The 24,199-nt window shown below is 42.1% G+C and overlaps 1 protein-coding gene across 3 annotated transcripts in view; it reads right to left on the bottom strand.

The window, feature by feature from the left end:
* The window catches only part of APP (amyloid beta precursor protein), a 229,063-nt gene that overhangs the window by 43,493 nt on the left and 161,371 nt on the right, over positions 1 to 24,199 (bottom strand). For 2 of the 3 annotated variants that reach the window (XM_075433354.1, XM_075433368.1), the window contains 4 exons: positions 23,218 to 23,292; positions 21,952 to 22,110; positions 10,712 to 10,840; positions 8,547 to 8,646 (listed from right to left, as the gene is read on the bottom strand). In XM_075433354.1, the coding sequence (XP_075289469.1) occupies positions 8,547 to 8,646; positions 10,712 to 10,840; positions 21,952 to 22,110; positions 23,218 to 23,292 (463 nt within the window). The remainder of the gene's footprint in view (positions 1 to 8,546; positions 8,647 to 10,711; positions 10,841 to 21,951; positions 22,111 to 23,217; positions 23,293 to 24,199) is intronic. The other variant, XM_075433362.1, reaches the window with a different exon arrangement.

Raw genomic sequence — 24,199 nt, 5'->3', positions numbered from 1 at the left:
AAAAAGCCACCCCAATCCAAAGTCACGTGAAGCTACTTCTGCTTTTCACAATATCTGTTAAGATCTGGAAGAATCTGGCTCTTGTACCAACTAAAGTCATGTTCACAGTATTTATGAGATTAAAAGAGGGCTTATGCACACAAAAAATCAGGATTCACATCTTTCCTGAAGAACGTTAGTGCCCATTTAGCTACAAAAGATGTGAAGGATATAGTATGCTACTAACAAAAGTATTTGAGAACACCAATGTCAGTGAAGTGCATTTATATCTATTTTAATCATCTAGTATTCTCTTCCTAATTTTCTCTGACAGTTAAATAATCTGGACAGAAAAATAAGAGATGCTTTGAAGAAAATCTTCTATCTATTTGCAGGATTTTTTTCCGTCTCTCCTAAGCTGCAGCAAAGGACATATTTTACTAGCAGACAGAGCTGAGTCTCCAGCCTGGAGAAGTTAACTGAGGTTTCTTCAGGTCTTCCAAGCTCCAGAACAGCATGCAGAATTTACAAAGCCTCAGCAACACAGAACTGTCATTCCAGCTGGCAACTACCTTTGCCTGTTAAAATATAACACACTATAGGAGGACAGTGAATTAGTCCAACAAGAAGTGCAAAGTCCTGCACAACAGGAGAACAACCCCATGCACCAATATATGCTGGAGGCTGACCAGCTGGAAAGCAGAAAAGAACCTGGGGGTCCTGGTGGATACCAAGTTGAACATGAGCCAGCGATGTGCCCTTGCTGCAAAGAAGGTGAATGGTATCTGGGTTGCATTTGACAAAGCACTGCCAGCATGTGGAAGGAGGTTCTCCTTCCCCTCTACTCAGCACTGGTGAGGCCACACCTGGAGTGCTGTGTCCAGTTCTGGGCTCACCAGTACAAGAGAGACGTCGACACACTGGAGAGGGTCCAATGAAAGGCCAGGAAGATGAAGGAGGGACTGGAACATCTCTCCTGTGAGGAAAGGCTGAGAAAGCCGGAACTGTTCAGCCTGGAGAAGGAAAGGCTCAGGAGGGGGGATCTCAAACGTGTATAAATACCTTAAGGGAGGATGCAAAGAGGATGCAGCCGGGCTCTTTTCAGTGGTGCCCAGTGACAGGACTAGAGGCAATGGGCACAAACTGAAACACAGGAAATCCCCTCTGAATATCAGGAAACACTCTTTCACTATGAGGGTGACTGAACACTGGCATCTGGCTCTGGGTGGCCCTGCCTGAGCAGGGCGCTTGGACCAGAAGACCTCCAGAGGTCCCTTCTAACCTCAAGTCATTCTGTGATTCTGCGACATCAGTTGATTCCCCACATAAACAAACTTGCTCCAACAAATAGATCACTGGTATCTTATTATTTATGACATTTAAATCATCATAAAAATATTTTATAGAGGTAACAAAGTGGCAAAACTAGTGACTTAGTAAAGACCATAAGCTTGTGATGATTAAAAAAACACCTGGGGGAAAAAAAAAAGCTGCAAAGTATATGTACATAAACTAACCAAACACATTAAAAACCAAAGTCCTTGGGTGAAAGAAGTCTTAATTGCCTATCAGGTAGTCCACCTAGGCCATATCATGTCAGTACTTAAGCATACAAAAACCATATAAATGCTGCTGTGTAAAGCTTAACACAGAATTCACTTGCTTTTGTGGGAGAACTCTCTGCTATTTTTAACCACTAACCCGGCAATATATTTTTTGCTGGAGTTCTAACAAATCATCTATTCAACTGAATGCTATAGGGTGTCAATGGAGAAGATTAAAAGTAAATAACCACTTCACAGAAAATTCAGATTTTTCTTCAGAAAGCTAAGGCTACTGGATATGCACAAATATGTCAAGTCAATTATGAGGAGAAAGCACAGGCACAGTTAATTGTTGGAAGTCACTCGAGAGTACCTGTGCAAATACACACTCTAAAGTCTGCTTTCCACTGCTTGTTCCAGTTGCACTATCCTTATGGGCAAAAAGGGTAGTAAGCCTGTATGATACAGCACAGACATACCAAATGGTCTCTTGAAAACTAGAAGGTAGGTTTTACAATACCTTAGGGTATGATCTGCACAAAATTGTACTATTTCCACAAAATCTGTTCAAAGTTTACCGAGAAACTTCTGTATGGTGTAGACACACCCATCAAATCTGAATGGGAGAATCGATACCATGGAAAAATGTGCTGGTTTTAAAGAGACGAAGGTGGAAATTCAACACTTACGGTTTGGCAAAGATCACATTCCCTTGTGTCCAGAATTGAAGATGCACCCCCTCAAGTACTAGCCAAGTGCCTGGGGCAATTTAGAAATGACAATTCCATTGACCTCCAGAACAGCAGAAAGTATAAAACTTCATAGGAATTGTCCAGCCTACCTCAGCTACATATTGTTATAACTACCGCAGCTGCACACTGCATTTGTGGCTGTTTATTTTACCTTGGGTAAAAAGCTCAACTCAATTTCGCCCCTTTAAAAAGAGAAAAACAAATACTAACAGGAAAGTATGGATAACCAAAACCAGAGAGTAATTCTTTTCTTCAGAAAGCACGTCTCTAGTTTCTCAGTCCTCAGCGTGCTTCTCTGCACCTCCATCTACTGCTACAAAGTGCCTGCATTTAACAACAAAGTGGACCCCTCCAGTGCCTGTTCTCAGGAACAGTGGGAGCCCATGCTTACACTAGCAAGTCATGAAGTGGACCAACACAGTAAACAATGATGACTGTGACATTTGTTACCAAAATGTACTCCTGTGTGAGCTAAAATGTTACTGTAGGCAGACCCAGGAGGATTTACAACCATCGGATTAAACAGGTTTGTCAACTGGTGCAAAACCCAACTGTCCTGAGGATGAGCACCACTGACGACAATTCTTTGTCTTTCTCTGCCAATTCACTGAACTTGGTCTGTCCCAGCACAGATAAATCCTGGAGTGCTTATTCATTTATCCACGCTTCAACACCCCTGTTTTCCTTCACCAGAAAAAAAAAAAGGTATTATAACCGCTCTGATACATGACATTAATTACATCAAGCAACTGCTACCAATACTTCTGCCTTTAGTCTAAGAGGCAGACTAGAACTGCTTCCCATGAAGCAGACTAGAACTGCCACCTCCATGACCAACAAGCAATTTCAAGAATTTTCTAGTGTAATGTGCTGAAATTGAGTGATAAGGTAATTATTTGTCTTACTTGATATGAATGACACCGTTCTGTACGATCCCATTCCAATACCCTTGGTAACTTTACAACACCCTTTTAACAAGCTATTGACACATCTAATGTATGTCAACTTCCCTTTATTATTCTGATACATCAATACGGCAACCCAACCTCAAATAAAGGTGCAGAAATCCTACGCACCGCTTCATGATTTTAAATATTTTTATGAAGGTAGAGTTTTTCCCTCCAGCTAAGTCTTAAGACAGAAAGTACAAGGAAGAGTTACAGAAAAATGAGACACTGAGAAGTCCCATTGCAGTCTCAAAGACATTACTAACTCCATATTCAAAACATAACAATTTAAAGGAGAGGATGAAGAAAACAACCACAAAAGAAACAGCATTAAATAGGACAGACACAGAATTTGCTTTTGCAAAGCCCCCAAGGGTGTCTTTTGGTTTTGCAATATAAATCCCCAAACCACAACGGTCATTGTTTTGGACTGTCAGCCCACAGCAAGCAGCTAATGCCCTCAAAACTTCTTACGAAGGACACCACAGAATGAATGGGGAACAGCATCCTAATTCAACTCATGGAAAGAAATGCAAAGCTGTGAATTGACTACAGGTCAAAAATAGCAGCTACTATGCAAGGAATCAACAGCTAGTCTTACAAATACTGAAAGACCAGAAGCAGTGAGGTAGCGCTTTGTCCTCCACAGATGCAAACTGACAGGTACAGGGACTTACTGGTTAAAGAGGAAGGGTTAAAAGAAAATAAATCTTCATAGATCTTTAGTCTGCAGCTTGTCTTAGATTCACAACTTTTTCTAAAAATTCTTAAAAAAAATCTTCACAGGAAGTTGTGAACCAAATGTCAAGAAGCAAATCTCCCTCGCTCAAATTTTGTCATGCTAAGGTGGAGCGTACAAATACTCGCAATAGCGCACAACCCACAGCCGACCGTATGCGTCTGAATGCACGCAGTGAACTGGGGTCTGCTCGTGTTTGTCCTCTCTCCCAACTATATAACGTTAGTGTGACATCCAGAACATACTGCAGAAGAATGGGATAGGCACAGTGGAACAGAATAATAAAATAACAATAGCTTGATTTTATTTGTCAAGAGACAGATTAAATCATATTCTCTTACTTATTGCTCACAACTGAATGTTTCAGAGCTCAGTTATGCTACCGCTGCGGTAGGTGGTGCTGAATATTTCATCAGTGGTGGGCTAGTAAATGCGGAGCTGGGGACATCAGTTTGGAAACAGAGCAGCAAAGAGAGAATTAAAAATTCAGCTCACTGCCTGTCCATTTGACTGATGCACAAAGCTCTGACGTGGCTTCTGATTCAGAAGCTGTGCCTGCTGTGCCACTCCCAGCAATAAATTGCCTTTTACATACATGGATAAGCAGTCTAATCAAATAAGGATTTAAAGCAGGATGTGCTCAAAGGAACTGCTGATTTCTCTTGAAGCCTGCCATTGCCCTCTCTGAGCTTTTGTACATATTAAACAGTATATGAGATTTATCAGAAGGAAAAGGTGAGTACAAATACCAAGGTAACCAAATAATCTGCTCACCCAGAGTGTGCAAATAAACACCTCTTCTCAGATTTTTTGTGACACTCTCCTATTTGTGAGGCATACTCCTGCCCACAAGAAACACCACGAACTACATCAGTTGCTGAGAGCGACCTGGTTTGCAGCACATTTGCATCACTGCCCCCTGAGAAATCACTTGCAGCCAGAATGCCACAAATGACCTGCTTACGCTTTCCAAGCTTTATCACGACAGCTGTGGTCAGATAGACCTCTTTCTGCAACTCATACACTGATCCTTTTTCCCCTGTACGCAATATGAACAAAAGACAGCCAGCAGCATTCTTCCTTACACATCTGGAATTTGCTGCCACTATACGTGCCTGTCACCTTAATGGGGCATTTGCACATTACACGTTGGTCAAATGCTTAGCAAAAAAATCCTCACTTCACATGTGTGCTGCCTTTTGCCCTTCAGAGTGCTATGGGTCTTCCTGCTCAAACCAAAACATCTGCTATTTAAGTGAATGGACATCAACTGGTGATGAACACCTGCAGATAAGGACTACAACTGTTCAAATTTACCCTAGCTTCCTGCCACCATCTCCGATGGAGTTTCAAAAATAACCAGAAGCTTTAAAAGGCTGCTTTCAGTGTAGAAGCTAGATTTTGTATTTAGTGTTCCACATCTTAAAACCATGGCTGTAAACCTGCCTTCTGAGGTAGGAACTTCTAACATACGCTTTATTTTAAAATAACTTTGTATGTCCAACTGCTGGATTGTGACTCATCTGATCACCAAGCATTAATTAAAAAAATTCTCACACTGTTGAAGAAAACATTCTCTATGCAGCTGCTATGCCCCAGGAATAACTCCAGATTCTATTTCATATAATTCAAATTCATTGCTCAGCATAAAGACTTCAAAAATAACAGACAGAAATTACAAGTGTGCACTTTATCTTCAGGCACATATACTTTCCAGTGACAGAACACCACCTATTTCTCAAGGATGAACCTTTGGTAGTGGACTGTCAGGAAGACATAAGGGAAATTCTAATGTATGTCTAGTTTAGTGTCTAAAAAAAAAATAATTAATTTTCAAGACCTGAGATTCAAATTTGTCAACAGCTAATAATGGAGGAATTGTGCAAAACAGAGCATAATACTTCAAGCACTGAGAAAAATCCAGTAAAACCCAGCACCTTATTAGATGTACGAGGAATTAAACCTATGGTACAAACCCACAGGAAACCAGATCTCATTTATTTTGCTGCTCACAGAACCACTTGTTCCATTTAGGGAAAAACTACCTTTGTCAGAGCTGTGTTGTCTAAAGCAAAGATTATTCATTCCTCAAGGTGAAAACTGTTCATGAAGAACCTTGCAGTAAAGCATGGAGCTAGAAACCAAAAGTGTAATGAACAAGAAAACTGAACCGAAACATTAGCTATCTAACTTGCATCCCAGCCTAAGAGAAGAACTATTTTCAACTATGCTTCCTTACATGTAATTTATTATTCAGACACTGTGTGTGTGAAATGTTCTAAACCTAGGTTATTTTCCACCTTTTACACTGACTCAGACTTTCTAAGTCAATGGTTGTAACGACAGGTATTTAATGAAACATTTGTCTTTTTAATGAGAATTGTAGTATTTCTTAGGAACACTACAAAGGGCAATTTTATTATTATTTTACTTCTCCACAGATCCTGCAGCTGTAATAGATTTCCTTTTCCATGGGTTTAGGAAGAGTACAGAGACTAAGGAATCCAATGATTTCAGAACAGGATTTGAAACAAACTGATCAGTGCTCAAAGCTAGAAGGATACTGTCTCCTTTAACACGCAGGTATGAGCTCAACAAACCTTCATTAAAACCAATATGTAAACCCAAGTATACAGCCAATGTTACCAACAAGGAGAAAGTTGACACTGAAAGAGACTAGGCTTTCTTCTCATTACTGAAAACTATTTTATCTAGTATAGCCCCAATCTGACAGTGATTTCTTTAATTTTTGCTGCCTGGTAACTCCCAGTATAAGAACTTACTTTTCATTGCTTTAAACTTTGCAATGCTTTGATGAGTTTTTACTACACCCAAACCCACAAAAAAAATCAAGGTAGGGAAAAAGTACTCAAGAGACTGTGATAGACTTTTTCTTTGAGATATTTTAGCTTCTCTAATCTTACTAGGAAACAATATCCTACTAATTATAGGGGATTTTTTCCCCTGAAAATTAATATTACATTTGAGATTAGGAATCAGATTTTTGTAAACCACTTAACAGTTAATAGACCTTTGCTCTCATGTAATTTCAAAGCCTCAGAAATTCCCATTCCATTCCAGTATAGAAGAGGTGAGAAGAAAATATAGAAGAATGTCCTCACCAACAAGCATTAACATTACCAAGAATAGAAGAAATTGAAGCTTCAAGCAAAAAAACAACAACAAGGGAATAGTAGCGATGCAGAAAAAAAACAAATGGAGCATCTCGAAGGCCTAACAGTATCGGCATCTGCTGAGCTGCAGAAGTGATATGCTTTCAAATGCTCAATAAGGTGGTTTCGGTTTTTTGCCCCTGAACAGCACTCTACAACTACAGGCTGAGACTGCTAACTGTGCCTTATAATTGTGGAGCATAGAAACACATAATGAAGGATAATTACTAATTTAGCTATCTTTTTGTTTCCTCCCAACCCCTTCTCCAACTTCCTGATCTCATCCCCAGCCCTCTCCAGCTACCTCACAAGTGGAAGTCCATCTCCTTCCTCACCTGTGCTTTGGACAAATGAATCCATCGCTACTCCCTGTCCATCCCTTCCCTGCGTCCCAAATGCATCCTAATCCTTACCGCAACGGCATGCCTCACTCCCTTGTGTTTTAAAAAAATCAGTAATTTATGTAGTCAGCTGAAGCTGGTACTTTGTGAAACTAATCCATTAACTGCCATTTGGCAGAGTATTACAACTTGTGAGAAAAGCTGGTCGAACGATAGTGACCGTCCCATCTTCAGCCTTTGCATTCAGCCATGCATTATTTTTCTTAAAGCAGCACATTAGCAACTTGATGTCCAGAACTGTGGCTGTATCTGAAATTAATACAGGCTAAGCGAAGCTGCCTTGCTGCAATAGCAGCACACAGCAGAGTCTGAGTGTTGTGACGGAGATCTCCCTGTTGCAGCAATGCCACAGCCAAGAGCGGGAACCTGACCAAGAGGAAAGACCATTCTCCCTCACATCTATCTGCTGTGACAGCACTCGGGGAAGATGCAAACATAGGACTGTTGCTACCTGACTGGCCCACAGCCCAGCCTATGCACTGGAGAACACAGGAGGAGAAGAGTTATCCAGCTGACCACCTAATCAAGAACAAAATGCATGACCACTAAGACACTGCCAAGCTGCATGTAGCAACTTCCAATTGATACTTACACTTTTCTCAGATGCTTGGGTCTGCAACTCATTTTTTAGCTGGGGAATTTCCAAAATGTCTACATCATGTAATGTAAATACTTACCACATACATTAAACATCCAAACTCAGGAAGGATTTGCTAAACCTCATTGTCAATAGCTGCATCACTATAGCATGGAGGCTCCAAATGTAAATTCACATATTTCAGGGAAGACATTTATAACAATATGATGATTCTACTGCACGGGTTATACAGGCTTTGTCTTCCAAATATTCATTACAATTTAATTTATAATTTAAGAACATTGGCAAGTTTACTCTATTTTTCAGCTGGGACAGTATATCAATAGGAGAAGTAAGATGCTGTATTTTAGCTTTTGGTGATAATTTCTCATCACAGAAGTATTTTCCTTTTTCCCAAATAATAGTTTGCATACCGACTTCATCCTGGATCTCCTCTGCCACAGCAGGCACGTTGTAGAGGAAAGAGAGAGACTGGTTCATGCGTTCATATATCACACGTAGATGCGTCATAACCTACGGAAATAAAAGTATTTTGAGGAGGGGAATACACTGGTAATTAGACACCATCACAAATTTTATAGGTTATAGAGAGCAAGACAGTTTTCACTTGCGCTAGATATAGGATTTCAGTACGCCCTATGTACCGAAACTGTCAAATCCATTACAAAATTCACTTCTCCTACAGATGCTACAAAAATAGTCTTCTAGATGCTCTTCCATAGCAACTACCTGAAATCCCATGGGAATGCAGTAATTTAAAGTAGGGGTTTACACTTGCTGTAGGGCAGAGCATGTACACAAGCAGCTATCGTGGCAGAAATCCACAGCCTCCTTTCCCCTTCAACAACATTTACATTTGCCCATACCTCTAAGTTTCCACATAACACACAAAACAAGTGAGGCGCAATGATTGCTACATCAAAATGTTTCAGCTGATTTTTTTTTCTTCACCCCCAATATTGCAAAAAGAAACAGTGCTCTCTGAAAAAAGCTTAAATTTTCATGGTAAAATCATTTGCAAGCTTTTTCATCTAAAAAGAAAAATATTTCAACCTAGAAGCATTACGGCATTGTCTCCTGTGATTATGACTCTGTTGCCTCAGTTTGCCACATGCTGCCACGGGTTGAGTCATGACATCCCATGATATATGGGCCCCCCCCCCGGGTATCCTCCACAAGCACCACTTCACTTCAGTAGAAAGGGAAACTGAGGTGCATCTTAGCAGACTGAAAGGGCAATTAGGCTTACAAAGGAAAATGGGTTGCAGACAGCAATTTTAATGAAACAATAGTATGATTTCTTCAAATCCAAATGTAGTATTTGTGCTTTTGAACAATATATTTTGTTTTCCATTCTCCACCATTTTCATGAACAGATCCTCCAGCCTACATTCCCTCAACCTTCTGACCAATTCAAGAAGCAAAGATACTACAGAAACACTCATTCCTATGATGATATACTAAGGAATACACTGCACTGCTTGTATTTAAATGCCAGTTTCCATTCTTCACCTGTGCTGCCAACACAGTCTGTAGTCTGCCAGATTTCACTGTTTTTTGTTATTAAATAAGCCAGTGTTTCAGAAACTAAAAAGTCATGTTAGATGCAAAAGGACATGCTTTAATGTTTAAGAACAGGGAAAGACAGCCGTCACTGCAGAATACTGTTACGAGTGTGCATTTCTAACTCTAGCAACTTCAAGACAGCATGATCTCAATGTACAAGCCCGGAATAGATGTTTGAGAAGCCTAATACACAAATTGTGCCATTCAGGGAGGTATCTGGGTTTGATTTTAGCAATGCCAGTCAGCTCAAAAACCGTGGCTGGAACAGCGCTTCCCATTGCATCCTGCAGAGGGAACAGCGACAGATTCTGCAGATTACGGCACACTTTCTACAGCTCAGCCATTGTGCCTACAATTTACATTGCTGTTTTGAAAGCCGACCACATCTTCAATCTCTTTTTTTTTTTCTTCTCTTCTTTCTCAACCTCCATGATTTACAAAGGCAACATAAAAGCTGTTGCAAAACATACATGCTGAGGACTGCAGTAACATTCAGCAGTTAAAATGCCATGAACTACAATGTTTATTTTAAAAGAACACATTAAACTTGAGTGCATCACAGTAATCACATTCATTGACACTACAAGTACCTCTGCAATGACTACAGAAAGGTTGTTTGCAGTCAGATGGCTACACCACTTCTGGTTCTGCCACTTCAGCTGTGGGAAGCATAACCATGTGTGGTCACTAAATCTATCACTAACATCTTCCCACCCAGAGGTATTATTTGCCAAAGCACTAATAAAGGCTCTGGGCATTATGGAAATGCCCATGACTGACTCGTTGTCTGGATAGAGAGAAAAACCTGTTTTTCAGTTCTTCTGAGAAGACAAATTATACCCACCCTACTCCAACATTACTTTACCTTAATCTTCCACTGGAAAGCAGATTATTTTTTATTGCATGTACACCTGTCCATAGAAAGGAACCAGGTATTTTTTAAAAAACAGGTTGACAAACTTCACACTGGTTATGAACAAACATGGCCCCATTAACCCGCGGTGGGGATTACCTGAGATCTGATTTGAGCAGCTTTCTTTGGGTCTACCATGCGGACATGTTCAAAGTGTTTGAGAGTATGCTGTCTGTCTTTCTGCTCAGCACGCACGTACTTCTTCAGCATGTTGAATACGTGACGAGGCTACAGGGAAGAAACAGGGGGGAAAAAAAAAAATCAGTTTAGAACGACACATGTTTTAGTTCCTTGCACCAGAGACATATCTGAAACCAAAAGTAGTTGTCCAGCCGGTGCCTGCAACTATCCTCTGAAGGCAGGTCTGACTACTACAAGGAACATCCACTCACTCAACCCATTTGGCAGGACACGCCTTTAAATAGCAGTTATAGGTAGTAGATAAGGTCCCTGGGGAGGGTATTCAGATTTCCTCCCTAACCATAAGGGGAAGTTTGGCTGCTGCACTTTCTTGTCTAACTGCTATACTGTTGGCCCCACAAGGCAGCAAGTGCCACCGCAGCATGCTAGTTAATGGACATCCAACACTAACTTCTTTTGAGCTTTGCTTCCATTGCTTCCACCAGACACTACTTCTCCCCCCCCCCAACTCAGGAAGCCCCCACGATCCAAGCTCCTGGTTTTGTAACCTTCACCACCACCAGGCAAACCCCTTCCAGATCATCCTCCAAAACCTGGACTCCAGAAGCATTTCAAAGATTCCCCATATACGCTCTACCGTGCTGAATACTCAACCAGTATCAACACCTGTCAACTACAGTCAAACCTTAGCAACAAAAAAGATTACAACTGGTAAGTTTTATCAACAGGAAGCTCCATGTACACATTCAGGTTCAAATCAGAAAGTAACCTGCCCATCAGCTGCACAGAGGACCACATGAAAGGATTACTCTAAGCCAAGGAAGAATCATCAGACTTGACCGCAAAACTTGGGGGGGGCCCAGGGCGCTCGAAACCAAGACACTCCTGTCCTGTCACTACTGCTATGCCACCACAGAGAAAAGAAAGAGGAAAGGAACCACCTAGCTGATGTACAGAAAGTACACACCCAAAACACACAACTGACTGAAAAGTTGTAAGAAAAAACGGCCACCTACTTGGCTCTTCTGAAGGTACTCAGCTTGGGTGTCTGATTTAGTAAAAAATCTCGGGTCTATGTATATATTGCAGGTGATTTTAATTAGTAAAACCTATTAAATATATGCCTAAAGGCATATAATTGAATACAAACAAAGGAAAGGTCTCTAGCTGAAGGGAATGTGAAAATATACAGACTGATGATACAGCAGTGAAGACTAAGAAATGCATATTTCTATGTACTTTCCTACTCTGTACAGTAATACAATGCCAAAACCTGGAAGTGTTCTCTAGCATTCAGCTAATATTTTCATTTTTAACTCAGTGTCTATGATGGATACTGGAAATCCTCCCACCCCCATTTCTGCTTGTGCTGTTGCACTTGTGCATCCTATCTGAAGCTGACGAGCAATGAAAAGCATGAAGCTGAGGTGGGTGCAAAGAAAGGGAAAGGTGACCTTACTGCACAGTACACTAACGAGTGAGCAGAAGTGGTGAACAGCTGGTCTGGGCTCTGGCAGGGATACAGGGAAGAGGGTGGGGAAGTGACAAAATAAGCCTCAGAGGCTCTGTGCACAGCTTTGTGAAGCTGGAAGAACCGTGGGCGAAGCTCAAGTTTTAAGAAGACTTAGATTCATGGACAAATATAGAGCCTAAACTAATTTAACATTTACACAAGAGATGAATACTAAGCTACAGAGCTCAAAGATTTAAGAATCTATTCAGCTTAAGAGAAGCAACAGATTTAAAAATGTCTGAGGAAAGTAAACCAAAGGCTATTTGAAGAAGATTTGCTGGACAGAAGAGAGAGATGTGAAGCCATTCCCTGCCAGAGGATTAAACTTCGTGGCTCCCTGACTGAAAATTCATTCGTGAGGAAAATATCGCCAAGCCCCTAAAGCTGAGCACCCTGGGATGAAGCTGCAAGAAACTGTGGACAAATGCTGGAAAGTAAGTCATTCTCACAACATTGCGGTAGTGGCCAAACAAACTGAAATGACAACTGTAAAGCTTTACAGAAACAAAAGCTTGAAGACCAGCAAGTTTAACAGCAATAAGAAAATTTCAGACAGAAAATGTCATTAACTTTCCTTGACAATTCAGCTTTCCTCATTCTCAATACATACCAATATAGCAGATTAGGGCAGACTAGAGAGAACGGATTAATTCCTGTTTCTTCAAGTGATATTCAAATGTAAGTGTCATGTCAAACACCACAAGGGCATAGTTTATGTTTTCGCTTAGTGTGTTTGTATTCACTACAGTATGTCAATGAAACTTTTACATTAGCAGTCACAAGTAGACTTGTTAATAGGATAATACCTGGCAAATACCACTAACAGTAGTAGTTACTTGGGTAAATTTGCAGCTCACCTTCAGTGCTTTTTCTAACATCGAGAAATGTCCCAAACTTATAGCAATAAAGGAGAAATGGATACGCACGCCTCTAACACGTATGGCCAAGAAAAATCCCTGTGATGGCAGCAGAAAACGTTCATTCAAGTTTAGGACAACACAGGTGTTTCCATACAGGGGTAGAGGCTATGTAGGTACACAAGCCTGGAGAATTTCAGTACTTTGTTTTTAAAACTAGTCATTCCCAGAATTTAACCCTGATGGTAACTATTGATCTAGTGATCTCACATTGCCTAAAAGCTTGTGACATTAACAACAAGCGATTCAAAGCTAGGAAGTCCTTGTGAAGCATTCAGTCACCTCGCACAGATGCACAAGGATTTCCCGCTCAGCAAGGCACTGCACTACACACAAGTTCCCGGGGTGGATGAATGCAGGCACCTATGGAAACGACAGGATTCCCTGAACATAACATCGAAACCCGGGACACACACGTACCCAGGCTCGCCTGAGGTGGAAGCTGAAATGGATTAGAAGTTTTAGCATACAGACTTGGTATTGCCAAAAACTTCTTTACTGTGACCTTTAGGAAACATGCCCTGTCTCAACCATTACAGCCATATAGTGGTCATTTCCACACCGATCAAAAAACCCCCAAGGGTGGCGGGATCCCCTGGACAGTGGATGCACGCTAAACCAGCTCTGCTTCCTTGCTGGAAGTCCCAGTCACACTGGACCAGGTCAGGCCTCCAGCCTTCCCCACAACTTTGGAGTGCTACTGCTGCACAGCTTCAGGGTTGTGGCTGAAAGCAAAACTGCCGAGCCGGTGACTGGCAATCCATCAGGCTTCGCATACCTGAGCGTGGAGGTTACCGTGAATGACGGCCGAGTTCTACAGTCGAATGTAACTTAGACAGGAAGGGAAAAAAATAAAATTAATCATTTTCTCCTCAACGGCTAGAACTGTAGACCTACTGCTTGCAGAGTTTTAACAAATTTCTGGATCAGCAGAAGTACCTCACTCCAAGTCACACCTCTGTATTGTACATCATACACATTTTCTCCTAAATGTCATTGTTGAGCGAACTGGTTCTGCTTAAAAATGTCACCCACGTAGGAACTTCTTGCAGAGACACTTTCAGCAGGATTTTCCCCCCATATCTAGTACACCGAGCAGTGATATGAACTCTTGTGATGATAGAGCAGAGGGGCCACAATGAATGGGCAAGCACAGAGGTGAGGGAAGGCTCCATAGGCTGAGTCAGACCCTGTGTCCGAAGCTATTATATCCATGGCCACCTATTACTTTGACCCTACGCAGGAACCTTCAGATTAAGTTATAAATTAAAGTGGGCTATTATCAGCTAAATTAATGTTCTCCAGGCCTCAGCTCTGACACTGTCTATGGCAGAAAAACAAATGCCTGACACATCCCAGGGCCAGCTTGGCACCTCTTACTCCCCGTAAATAATGTACCAACCAGCAAACCTCATTACAAGAAAACCCGCTACCACTATATGTTGCTTCTGACTACTTCAAGCACACACAGTCACCCCGTTTGCTCCCACGAAACTCATTCCAAAGCTCCTCCTTCTCAGCAGATTCAAACACCTGTGTGTTTTGTTTTTTTTTTTAAACTAGCACAGATCAATCATAGCCCTTTCATGAGCTATCATGACAGGCCAACAGATGTACTCATGTCTGTGGGTATTCTAGTTGTTAGTTTAAAATCTTGTTTATGCTGGAGAATGTTGCCGAAGTATTATTTTATATAGTTTCTGTGAGTATGTTGGGACTTCCATGCATTCAATACATTTGGTACAAAGTAGACAGGTTCACAGACTATGTATACGTTCCACATAGACTACCTAGGCTGACAATGCACCATGTAAAAGCTAATTTTCTACCTAAAACTGTGGAGAATATGCCTCGTCTCTTACTTGGAAGACAGTTCTTTCTGTGAATATGTATCTATGCACCAGGGCAGAGTTAAGGATCTGCAATGCAACCCGCTGGTTTGAAAGCTTAACCAGGCAGTCCTGACAGCTGGTTAACAAGTTTCCAGGTGTACAAGGCACCAGCCCAAACGAAGCAGAAAATGCTGACAGCTCCTTGGCTGTCTCCTGGTGAGTTCCAACCCCACTGACACTCCAAATCCTTTATTTCAGTTCATATCAGCATGGAGATAAGGTCACCCCCACAAAGGAAACATATGGGATCTAAAATGCCTGAAAAACAGTTTCTAGCAAGTAACATATATAAATATAAATATGAATATACATGCATGCAGATGTCCCCCCATGAACTTTACATTTATCCTAGTCTACTATTTCAGGTGTTAAGGGAGTGATGAAACTGCAATTTCATTGAGCTTGGAAAATGGAAACATCAAATGTAGTTTGGATTGCTACAAATAAAACTTACACCCTCCTCATGGAAATCCATAATGTTTACTACAGAGAAACAACACAAAAATCATATTAAAGCACCTCTGTGTATTTGAAATACAACTTCCTGGCTCTGTGCCAGGGAACTTCCATGGGAAATTCTGAGCTGGCCTATCATTTTGATCAAAATTTTCTCTAAATCAGAGAGGAAAGTTTCACAAAGCTGTATTGTACTATTTAATCTTGCCTTTAGAGAAAAATCAATCACCTGTCTTTTCTGATCACTGCCCTTGAAATGTGCAATAATTCCTTCTTTTCATTCACTTGCTAGGAATACCTTGTATACCATGTTAGGTATATATTTTACCTGCTATGTTCTTAACTTGTGGGTCATATTTGACACAGGAGTAGTAGTTCATTTTAGGAACATTCAAGAAAGGCTGGCTAGGATGAATGCAAGACTTACACTTGGGTGAGACAACTAAACCCCATCCCGCTACCTTTCCTGTGGAGTTTAAGATGCCTTCTCATCATTTGTGCTAATTTATAAGAAAACCTGCTACCCCATACATCACACATACAAGGCTATAATGGTACTCAAAACTTCCCTTTGTCTACTCTCCCAGGGACCTTTCCTGGGGCAGAATAAAATGAAAACAGTACTTGATTCGATCTCATTATTTGCTTTCCAGGATTTGAACTTACTCAACTGTGACAAATTAAGACAAATTTTGTTGCTGCTCACTCTTTTAAAACTTTGCATTTTAGATATAATGAACCTGCCAGGGTTTTGTAGAACTTAACACCCATTTGGAACTGCCTCTTCTGTCTTTAGTTCACTTACACAAAAAAAACCTACCGGCAAACCTAGGTGTATGACTATACCATATGCTCAAGCCCACAGACTGGGGAAAAAAAAAAGACAGTCTGGTTTTATTCACATAAAAGCCTCAGAAGCTGCTGCAAAGCAGAGTTAGGTGACCACATTTATTGAAGTCTGGCTTGGTTTACGAGCAAAGCTGATCTCCATGCTATTTCACAAAATCCTACAAAATTAAGTGTATGCGAGAAATTCCACACCTGTAAGTTTATGAGTTCAGAGAAGCAGAGCTAAAGGGTGGAGCATTGGAGCTGGACTGCTGTTTCCTACTGCACAGGAGGATTTTTATCACTAGATCAGCAGCAATGCTTTGGCCCGACTCCAACTGCATATTTCCGCAACAGCCTCGTTGAACTCAGGAAAAGCTTCGAGCTTCCCAAACGCAGAGACACTGAGTAAGGGCCCCTCTGCAGATCCCTCTTCAATGTCCAAACAGCCAAACTCAACCAGTTTCAGCCTGCACTGTGCTCTCTCCATATGAACAGACACTGCTCCCACAGCACAAAGTACCAGAGCGAATTCTGAAGGCAACAAGAAAAAAAGGCTAAAAAATTCAAATGGATTAATGTACTTGCTAGGGTTGATCTTAACGATCCTGCTCTGTTCAACAATAATTTACATTTCAGTAAAAGAGTGCCGAATTAGAAGAGAAGCATTTTAAACTGATTTTAATGATTATATGCTCATTTTAATCTATGCACAAAGTGAGGAGGTTAATTAATTACCTTTCAAAGTTTTCCTGTATGTTTTCTTGCTCTGAAACCCTTCATTTCACCACTAGGAGCTGGATTTCTTTTCTGCTTTTCTTTGCCCCCCGCCACCAGCTTCTCACAGAGAATGTACCTCTCTTACCAACAAAGATTAAACAGGGAGACATAAATCCAGCAAAATTTGACATGCATGTGAAAGAGGGAATATAAGCAAATGACAGACAATCTGCTCACAGAGAATGACGGATTTGAATTCCTCTATTTAACTTGCAAAATGAAGGGGAAAATTTCCAACTGTTTTAAAAACTAGAGGCATATTGGTTCCAGCTGCCTCTAATCTCCCTTTTCTGTAGTATGGCCATCAAGCAGGATGAAACAATACAGTATTTTGACACTGGATACTGAACAGCTGCACCCCATTTTCAAAGGCAACAAAGTATAGCAGCACAGCTAAACTGTATCAGGAATCAGTGATGAGGATCAAATTTTTAGGTTCTGGGCAGCCTGCATGAAGTGCTTCTGAGAACAGAACAACAGTACAAATATATGGGTTTGCTCAAATTTATTTTCTAGTAGACCTTGAAGCTAGGCAATTTAATCTCTGTACGCTCCCTGCCTCCCTTGCTGCGCAGTGTGGTACCATGAAGCGCTCCTCTGACACCAGCATTAGGCAACTCCCTGCAAAACACCTGGAAAAAAACCTGCAGTTGAAGTTTTTGGTCCAGTACAGAAGCTATTCATAAACAATTCCCAGACTTCTTTAGTTTTGGGTAGAACGGCACTAAAACCATCTGATTTTCTAGGCATGTACAAGAATGTAAGGACTACCTTACTGGCCCAAACCAAAGGTTCCCCTAGCCCTGTATCTTGCTATCCTACATGGAAAGCCTCCTCCAAAGCAGCACGTAAATATGATACTTCTCCTCACACAGCCTTCTCGCTTCCCCCTGTCCATAGCTCAGGGACTTTCCAAGCCAGAGGAAGTTCCTCTTTGGCTCCCCTGACAAGCCCACTCCTTGAACACCAGCACCACATCACCTGTACTCATACAGAAACCAGGAGTTCTCAGAGGATCAGGACGATAACTGATCTGCAGGTAAAGACTGGTCACAAATTTCTAGACATCCAGGAGCAAAATGAAATCCTGCTGCTTCAAGTGGTCTGCCAGAAGTCCAAAAAATCTTGGGAAATGTTCAAATTCAAGTACAAGGCAATATGCCCTAGTGATTAAACAGTACATAGAAAAATACTTTTTGCACACACACACGCATATACACACACACACATCAGACTTAATGGTAACCCTACCAGCTGTGCACAGAAGAGATGCACTTCATTAAAAAAGCCTAACTTATTTTTCAGTTTAAACCCAAATTGCCCTTGTAACTTTAGAGAAAGACACTCCATCACTATAAATAGTCAGAATCTACTTTTGTAGCAAACATACTAACAGCAAACCATGTATTTTGAAGCAGGTAGTGGAAGGGGATTCTTAAAAAAAAACACCACTCCCTTTTGTAACATTACTTAACACGTCACCAGTAAGGTTATGACTTACTTTCCAAAGACAACCCAATTGCATCAAATGTACTTTTAGTTTACTATGAAACCTCTAGAGAGAAATATAGCTAGGGTACCAGAGCTGAATTCTCCATTAATCCCATTTTTGATTCGGATAGGCAGCCAAAGTTTGGATTCACAGTATATTCAGATTTCTGGCTCCATATCCTGCAAAGCAGCTGGCAGACTGGATTTATCCATGAGGCTATTCAGCTATCACCAGCCACTCCTCAGGTTTCACCCCCTGCCCCACAATAAAACCAGACAAATCCTCCTGCTGAATTCAAGGTCAGGTTTTTCATGCGCTTTCACACATCTGACCAGCAGTTCAGAGGTACCTGCCTGAACTGTCAATAACTACAGAGCATGCAACCAAAAAATGCTGAGGCAGGGACAGTACCATCCACAGGACTGGCAAAGGAACTGTTTAAAGACCTTCATTTTTAAACTGTTCACCCCTATTAGTTTCGAGAAGAGTCCCCATTTGGTAGCACCTTGAGCTGATGTTACCTCCATGTTTGCTGCCTGCCCCTTTCAGAATGATCAGTTTTTGTAGGGACATGATATAGGATGCACCTCAGTCTTTCAACAGTAACTTCAAAACTTACTTTTACTGGAGTTATATATCAAACAGCGTTCATTGACACAGCCTTTCAAGCCTGGTGCTCTCCCACTTAAACAGAATCACAGAATCACAGAATAGTAAGGGTTGGAAGGGACCTCTGTGGGTCATCTAGTCCAACCCCCCTGCCGAAGCAGGGTCACCTACAGCAGGCTGCACAGGATCTTGTCCAGGCGGGTCTTGAATATCTCCAGAGAAGGAGACTCCACAACCTCCCTGGGCAGCCTGTTCCAGGGCTCCGTCACCCTCAGAGGGAAGAAGTTCTTCCTCATGTTCAGACGGAACTTCCTGTGCCTCAGTTTGTGCCCATTGCCCCTTGTCCTGTCACTGGGCACCACTGAAAAGAGCTTGGCCCCATCCTCCTGACACCCACCCTTCAGATATTTGTAGGCATTTATAAGGTCCCCTCGCAGCCTTCTCTTCTTCAGGCTGAACAAGCCCAGTTCCCTCAACCTCTCCTCGTAGGGGAGATGCTCCAGTCCCCTCACCATCCTTGTAGCCCTCCGCTGGACTCTCTCCAGTAGCTCTTCATGTTTTTTGAACTGGGGAGCCCAGAACTGGACACAGTACTCCAGATGAGGCCTCACCAGGGCAGTGTAGAGGGGAAGGAGAACCTCCCTCGTCCTGCTGGCCACACTCTTCTTGATGCACCCCAGGATCCCATTGGCTTTCTTGGCAGCCAGGGCACACTGCTGGCTCATGGTTAACCTGTCGTCCACTAGGACACCCAGGTCCCTCTCCGCAGAGCTGCTCTCCAGCAGGTCCACCCCAAGCCTGTACTGGTGCATGAGGTTGTTCCTCCCCAGGTGCAGGACCCTGCACTTGCCCTTGTTGAACCTCATCAGGTTCCTCTCTGCCCAGCTTTCCAGCCTATCCAGGTCACGCTGAATGGCAGCACAGCCTTCTGGTGTATCTACCACACCTCCCAGTTTGGTGTCGTCAGCAAACTTGCTGAGGGTACATTCTAACTCTTCATCCAGGTCGTTGAACAGTGAATGTATTATCAATTTCAATGCCCCGAACACCAACTACAAGCAACCCAAGAATGAAATCCAGGTTTTTCAAGTCCCAAAGTTGGTGTTAACATTTGTGCCCCTAAGTGTTCTCTAGCTGAAGTTCACTCTTTTTTTTTTTGCAGTGGAGATGCCATCTATATTCCACAAATGTGAAAGGTCGAGTTCCGTTGTGCTAGGAGTGAAGTTGTACATTTTGGAGGCTCCAGAGACCATTCTCTTTTGTTACATGTGGTCTCCATTCTCACCTTCCACAGTCTCAGACACCCGCAGAACCAAACTGTCAGCCTCATCCACACACAACTTGAAATCAAATGATTTTTCTGGGATACTTTTCAGACAGGATTACATTTGCAGATCAATTTTACAGCAACAGCTGACTGGTGAACTACCCAAAACCACACCGCAAGAGAGCAAACACAACCTGCAGCCACTCCATGAACTCACCCCATCTCACTCTCAGTTCTGAGCCACAGACTCCAGTTTCCTAAGGGAAGTTGCATCCCAGCCTCTAACTCACTAATGTGTCTGCTAATGAGACACTCGAGTCCAAGCCCTTCGCCACCCTCACAACAGTCAGAGGTTAAAATATGCATCTCACACTCAGACCAAACAACATCCTCTACCAATTTAATACAGGCTAGCTTCATTTTCCACAAACTACTGTGCTGCAAAATACAGATTAACTCTTCATGCAACTACTCTGAAGTCTCCCCATGACACTCTTACCTAAGTAAAAGATCCTTCGTTCACTTGGCACACAGTAAAAAAGAAGAGTTTTGCACCATGGGGTGGAGAAAACACTTTGACGACAATAAAGAACTAAGATGATCACTCTTCCACGCTCACTGAATATGCAGATTCTTCTACAGAAGGAAACTCATTTAAAACATGTAATTTTACCAGGTTAGCCATACTGATGTATCTCCCTGTGAGGTTAAATTCAGGATCTAATGACTACATTACACACTGCTGACCCAAAAGCCTTTTAGTAATATACTGTTTTTTCATCTAGGAAGTGTTCAGGAGGCGAGAGGTATATAAAACATTTGACTGTTATCCCATAGTGTTTGTGCAGATTCTCTTCTTCTGGAGGTAAATATAATCATCACAGATATAGAGTTATTAAAGATGTAAGTCACTCCACATTCTGAACTTAGTGTTTACACCCACCACCACTAGCCATCACATCCAACACAGACAACCTTGAATTGCTAGTGTGATGTCTTCATGCCATCCAACAATCCTCCCAAGATCCTTCACCAAACACTTCAAGAGTTCAACAAACCAACCAGAAAATCACAACCACCCTCATCCAGCTTAGCTCCATCCTGACATGAAGTATCCTACCACACATCACTTAGAGGAACGCTGTCATCAGCCTTCTGCGGGATCCGTGAACGGCTACAGTTTCTGGCAGCCAAGTCCCTTCCATGGTATTTGCTTAAGCAGCTGCATGCACTGTATGTGTAGGGGCATGTGCTTGCACCTACATTTATATACACAAGTCTACACTTTTAACTTTCAAACTGGCTGATAACTGTAGTAGCTTTTGCACAGGGAACACACACTCACTGCTCCTTAGTGCGACTGTTCCTGGGCACACCTTCTTTACCCCCAGGACAACTAAAGTGATGTTGACACCGCCGGCAGAGCTTGTGGTATTGCGCTTACCCTGGGCGGGACAGTCTGCAGGGCTGTGATATAGTTCTCCAGAGCAATGCGGCGACGGTCATTCAGCATGGCTTCCACCCGTGCCATATGAGTTTCCACCAGCTGCTGTCTTTCATTTGCTGCTTCTTGTTCCAGTGATTCCACTTTCTCCTGGAAATGCTGAAAAAAACATCCATCACAACAGGAACAGGAACAGTGACGACGTCAGCAGAGACCAGCTGACGTGAACATCTCTGTCTGCAAATCACCAAAATCCTTCCCCCTGTCAGTCTAGCCTGGCTCCCTGGAACTCTGCACTGAACGCACCTTTTGCTCATTTCAGTGGGAACTGCTGATGCCCTGTCTTCCTGAATACCTGGACATATTTTATTAATCTAATCAAATACTCCTGACACGTTCAGCACAACCACCAGTGAATCCTTCATTTTCCCCCTGAGACAGCGGTTCAGCACTAGAGACCTGCGCCGAGGGGAGGCTGGAGTTTGGCAAGCACACTGCCCCTGCCATCTCGAGTCATCAACATGGCTTCACAAGCAAATCTACACAGGGGGAAAAAAAAAAATCCAACCTGAAGACAGGCACTGTAATTTCTTACAAAGTGGTCACCAGGAAGAAAAACTGAGCCCAAACTTATTCCGTTAAAGGAAAAGACTGGGTAAAACACACAGAGAGCAAAGCAGTGGGATCCAATGTGTGAAGTAATCTGGTTCTGAACATTACCTCTTTATAGTTTTGTATTTACATCATTCCAGCAGTACTGAATAATATCTGGTAGCCACACTGGGATTAAAAGAGTGTCGGGCTTGTCAGAATTTTTGAATTATAGTGCAATTTTGGATAAAATAATTTTGGCTAAGGGTTTCTTTCTGATAAAGCTGATGGCAAGTCCTTCCTTAAATCACAATTCCATCTCTGCTTTGAGCTTAGGTCCTGCAGTTTATATGAGCTTATCACAGCCTGAATTTTGAAAGAGGCTTGTGGGAACTGAGTTTTCAGTTGTCACTGAAGGCCAATCTAAAATCAAGCGAAATTTCTACCCCTCCATGCAGTCACGAGCAATGTCCTGCACTGCTGTTCCAGGGACTGGCTGCAAAGTACAGAGACACCCAGCAGCCCTAACAGCTGGAAACAAAAATAGCAACAGCAAGAGCAGAGAACAACATTAAATCCCCATAGAAGTAGGTTTTAAAATTGTATCACACCCAGCCCCCCTTGTATTTTAACTGCAGCCCCAGCTGATAAGGTTTCGTTTGCGTTTTCCTTTACCTGGATAACAGCTTTCTTGTCAGCCTTTGGCAAGTTCTTTGCTTGGCGTTCTGCCTCTTCCCACTCTCTCATGACCTAACGAACAAAACGAGGAGCGTGACTTTCATATTTTCCTCTCTTGTCTCAGGGCTTAGCAACAGCCAAGCACTGCAGCTCCAACAGTCATCTTTTTATATTCTGCTCCTCCTTTTATCTCTCTAAAAAAAGCGGTTACCACATTTAACGAAGGTAAGATCCTGTTATTAAATTAAACAAAGACAGTACTTCTGTGTCTGAACATCGTGCCAACCTCTCACAACTCTGCTCTGAAGCAACACCGCTGTTAACCAGCCCTCAAGCGAGGGAGATGGAGGTCTCTACAGGGGAAACACACCAACCCCTTTTCATCTCAGACAAAAAGGAAACTGCTTCCATCTATTGTACGTCCTTGGTCAAAACCAGTGAATTTCAACTCATTCTACCTGACACTTATTTTGGTACAACAAAAAACTTTAGATTTATTTGGACTACATGGCTGGCCTTTGAGCTGCACAGATCAAGAACTACACGCAATTTGTGCTAGTCTGTCCAGAAATACGTGTCCAAAACTTCAAGAACTGAATATATCTGTATCTCAAGTATAATGCTGACAGAAAAATGATGTAGAACTTTCAGTACCATTCCTTTCAGCAACATGAGAGGCCACCTCCTCTTGTAACATAAGGCAGTATTTCAACAGTCAGGGAATGAGTTACTCTTAACTTGCTGTCCAAGTCACCTGAAACCTTCTTGTGGTCTTACTTAGGGACTTTACTCATTTCACACCTAAACAGCAATCTCTTTACAAGACACATTTTACGCAGGAACAATTGCTTTGACCAAATGAAGTGCACAAAGTAGTGACTTGTTTGTTTGCTGGATTAGCACAATTTCAGAAGACCACAAAAGAAACCCAGAAGCAATTACCCAAAATGTGCTCTTCCTTCCTTATCAAAACTCACAC

Source organism: Opisthocomus hoazin, chromosome 1 (assembly GCF_030867145.1).
Source record: "Opisthocomus hoazin isolate bOpiHoa1 chromosome 1, bOpiHoa1.hap1, whole genome shotgun sequence".
Lineage (NCBI taxonomy): Eukaryota > Metazoa > Chordata > Aves > Opisthocomiformes > Opisthocomidae > Opisthocomus > Opisthocomus hoazin.
Note: the sequence above shows the minus strand (reverse complement) of the source record. Positions and strands in the feature narration are given on the sequence as shown.